Raw genomic sequence first — 4,061 nt, 5'->3', positions numbered from 1 at the left:
TGAATTTCAACGATACGGGAAGAAGAAGTGTACTTGCGAGCTTCGGCGTCATCATAGAATATCTCAGGTGGCGCCACCAGCTCCGGTCGAGACGCCATCGCACGCTAATTTTGATAATTTCAGCTTCAAGATTTCAACAATAACAACTGCTGCAGGAGCAAAACCCTAAACACCGTTAGCTGAAAGGGGAGGGTTTGATACTGCAAACTGCAAAGTGCAAACCCCTAAACCCTCTTAGCTGAGAAGATGATTTAATTCATGGTTATGAAAACCGAATGATAGTGGGTCAAATAAAAAACAGGCAAATAATAAAAAATGTTGGGCCAATTGGGCTTTTCATGGACCTATATGGGCTTGTTGTATTAGTACTACTCTCCCTTTTATATTTTTCCTAGTCTTTGACCCGATGGATAATAAGAAAAATAATTCGAAGATAAGAAAATAAATTGTAGTCCCAAAAAAGTTACAAATTTCAAAATGGACCAAATTCGTGGGGTTAGTTGGGTTGGTCTAGTGGTTAGCTCACTAGTCCGCTTAAGCAAGTGTCGGGGGTTCGAATCCCGCCTTGTGCATGCAGCAACCCATTGGCCAGCGGCAAACCCTTAAATGGAGCTCAGTACCGCGACGGATTAGTCCTTGACCTGCCGGGTTGGGGGATACCGTGGAAAACCAAAAAACGAACGAATTTTTACTTTTTAAATCAGACCTACTTAAATTTCAGATTAAATGTGTTGAGTCTGATTTTGGATTAAATAAATTGAGCTCGATAATAATTTCAGCTTCAAGATTTCAACAATAACAACTGCTGCAGGAGCAAAACCCTAAACACCGTTAGCTGAAAGGGGAGGGTTTGATACTGCAAACTGCAAAGTGCAAACCCCTAAACCCTCTTAGCTGAGAAGATGATTTAATTCATGGTTATGAAAACCGAATGATAGTGGGTCAAATAAAAAACAGGCAAATAATAAAAAATGTTGGGCCAATTGGGCTTTTCATGGACCTATATGGGCTTGTTGTATTAGTACTACTCTCCCTTTTATATTTTTCCTAGTCTTTGACCCGATGGATAATAAGAAAAATAATTCGAAGATAAGAAAATAAATTGTAGTCCCAAAAAAGTTACAAATTTCAAAATGGACCAAATTCGTGGGGTTAGTTGGGTTGGTCTAGTGGTTAGCTCACTAGTCCGCTTAAGCAAGTGTCGGGGGTTCGAATCCCGCCTTGTGCATGCAGCAACCCATTGGCCAGCGGCAAACCCTTAAATGGAGCTCAGTACCGCGACGGATTAGTCCTTGACCTGCCGGGTTGGGGGATACCGTGGAAAACCAAAAAACGAACGAATTTTTACTTTTTAAATCAGACCTACTTAAATTTCAGATTAAATGTGTTGAGTCTGATTTTGGATTAAATAAATTGAGCTCGATAAATTAAAAAGAGTAAGTTGAATATGTGATTTATTATTATTTTTTTTTTTTAACATTTTTCCTTATTCAACTCAAAAATCTGATTCACCCACTAAAAAAATTTATTTATTTAATTTTTTTGGATTAAAATTAACTCTTTTTATCATCTTTTTAAATAAATGGATATGTTTATATAACCCTATTCATATCCTGCTCCAATGTTAAGGTTCAGGCCCAAATAAAAGGCCCAATCTTAAAGATTGGCTCTCACTCGTTACCGACCTCCTCTTGGAAAGTCGGTCTCAACAGCGACTTGGCTCAAAGAAGTCGGGAACGAAGATTAGCTGGTAGATAACCCTCTTTCAAATAAGTAACTGCTCCTAAGATCTCTCAACACACTTCCAGGAGCCATATTCTAACCTCCCTAAGATAAAGGGACGGTTATCCTCCTTAAAAGGTGAAACTACTCAAACGGTGGTTATTGGTTCACCACTATAAATACACTGACACCCCTCAGGTATAAAAAAGTCCCAATACTCTCTAGACCTGCTTATACCCTTGCTAACTTAAGCACATCGGAGTGTCTTTGCAGGTACCACCCCATTTTCTCACACACAAATCGGACGGAGGCCCCAAGGCGCAAACCTGCTCGGAGGCTTCCTCAAACGATTAGGCCAACCCAACGAGTTCAACCCATTAATCTCCGGTTACCCATCGTAACAAACCCATTAAACTGGTCATAAACAAATAAAAAATTTGAGACTCGTGAATAAATAAAAATAAACAAGACAGTATATTTAAAAAATTTTGTAAATTTGTTACATCAAAACATCTCTATTCACAAGCTGTTTCTCCTGCATAATTATCATTGATCAAAATTAAATAAATTTAAATAAAAAATTATGGAGAGTTAACACTTTTTATTAATATTAGTTAGTAGATTAGATTAATATTTTATTTTTAACGGAGAAGGTACCAGTCAAAAACCAGCTAAATGTCTCTGTGTGAATTCAAAATCTCTACGTAGATGGTGCTTATACTAGGTATTAGGATGTTTCTTCTACTAAGTATCAGAATGTTTTTTTTTTTCATACTAAATGGATGTTCTTTTATATATTTTATAATTTTTTTTATATACTAAGAATCGGGATTGTTGGAAGTTCTGTGATTCCCGCCCCTATTTCTCCAACATATCATTCAGAATTTTAATTTGGGGTGAGAAACAATTAATATCAAATATTATAAATTAAAAACAAATAAAATTAATTAAATATAATTATAAATTAGTTAAATTATTTATTTTTTTGGCTGACCCTCTTTTACTTTTCCTTTATTTTTATACTTAGAATTTAAAATTATCAAATATTTAAAAAAGAAGATAAACTTTGTTGATAACGTAGTATTACTCTCTAAATGAATAACAAAGAGAATTTTGTTTCCATTTTACACATTGGTGAAAAGTTGAAGTAGGAGAAAGTAAAAACGTGCAAGCAACAAATTTATTCAAAAAATTGAAATCGTGCCTGCACTATAATGCGCTTAAACCAAAGCTGAAATTCTGACTCTTTGGTGCTACAACGTAACCAACCCCTCATATGGATTTCATTTCATCCTACATTTATGGTAAGATAACATGCATTTTCATAGTTACTACCTATACTATAAGTAATAACAAACATTTTCACCACCAAGCATTCAATTACACTATGGCAATCACGTTAATAGGGTCTTGCATGGTGAGGCCTAACGAGGCAACATGGTGTGGTCGCTTACCATTATCCGAATGGGACCAAATAGGAACCATCACACATGTTCCCACCATCTACTTCTATCATAAACCCACAACCTTACACACTTCCACCATTGTCAACACTTTGAAGGACTCTTTGAGTCGTGTGCTTGTACCATTTTACCCCTTGGCTGGTCGGTTACACTGGATAAATAACGGTCGTCTTCAGCTCGAATGCAACGCCATGGGAGCTCAGTTCATTGAAGCCGAATCGTCATCAACCCTAGAAGAGGTTGGTGACTTGTCACTTTCGTCCGAGTATCTCTACCACCTTTCTCCAAACGTAGACTATACTCTCCCGATTCATGAGTTGCCGCTGTTCATTGTTCAATTCACGACGTTCAAGTGTGGCGGATTCGGCCTCAGCTTGGCGATTTCTCATGCCATTGCCGATGGACAAAGTGCACTGCATTTTATCAACGAGTGGTCGAGGTTTGCGCGCGGTGAGGCCTTGGAGATGGTGCCGTTTCTTGATAGGAAAGTGTTGCGTGCCGGAGAACCACCTTTGGCGCCGTTGCCGGCTGGCCATGGGCGGTCGGAGTTCGAAAATCCTCCGTTGTTGCTGGGGCAGTCTACCAATATGGAGCAGAGGAAAAAGAAAACCACGGTGGAGTTTTTCAAGTTGAGCAAACAACAAGTTGATGGGTTGAGGAATTTGGCAAATCTTAGTTGGGGTAAACCTAGCAATGGACGTGGTTATACCAGGTAATCAACTACCAAAAAATATTTACAAGATAATAAAAAATATAAAATATTATTTATATATTAAAATTAGTTATCATATATTTGTATATAAATATAAGTATAATTTAATTTATTTTTAATATATATTTTATATTGATAATTAATTTTAGTGTATATTTTGTATA

General features: G+C 37.0%; 2 protein-coding genes across 3 annotated transcripts in view; one reads left to right on the top strand and one right to left on the bottom strand.

Annotated features, from left to right (window-relative positions):
* The window catches only part of LOC107642644 (probable 18S rRNA (guanine-N(7))-methyltransferase), a 3,866-nt gene extending 2,958 nt beyond the window's left edge, over positions 1–908 (bottom strand). The window contains exons 1-2 of one of the 2 annotated variants that reach the window (XM_016346067.2): positions 787–908; positions 2–130 (exon numbers count right to left, since the gene is read on the bottom strand). In XM_016346067.2, coding sequence (XP_016201553.1) covers positions 2–98 — 97 coding nt within the window. In that variant the 5' untranslated portion in view covers positions 99–130; positions 787–908. Of the gene's footprint in view, position 1; positions 256–786 lie in introns of those variants that run through there. The other variant, XM_016346059.2, reaches the window with a different exon arrangement.
* The window catches only part of LOC107615711 (spermidine hydroxycinnamoyl transferase), a 4,790-nt gene continuing 3,838 nt past the window's right edge, over positions 3,110–4,061 (top strand). The window contains exon 1 of the mRNA XM_016317752.2: positions 3,110–3,897. Coding sequence (XP_016173238.1) covers positions 3,110–3,897 — 788 coding nt within the window. The remainder of the gene's footprint in view (positions 3,898–4,061) is intronic.

Source organism: Arachis ipaensis, chromosome B01 (assembly GCF_000816755.2).
Source record: "Arachis ipaensis cultivar K30076 chromosome B01, Araip1.1, whole genome shotgun sequence".
NCBI lineage: Eukaryota > Viridiplantae > Streptophyta > Magnoliopsida > Fabales > Fabaceae > Arachis > Arachis ipaensis.
This window is presented reverse-complemented; position numbering and strand designations above follow the sequence as displayed.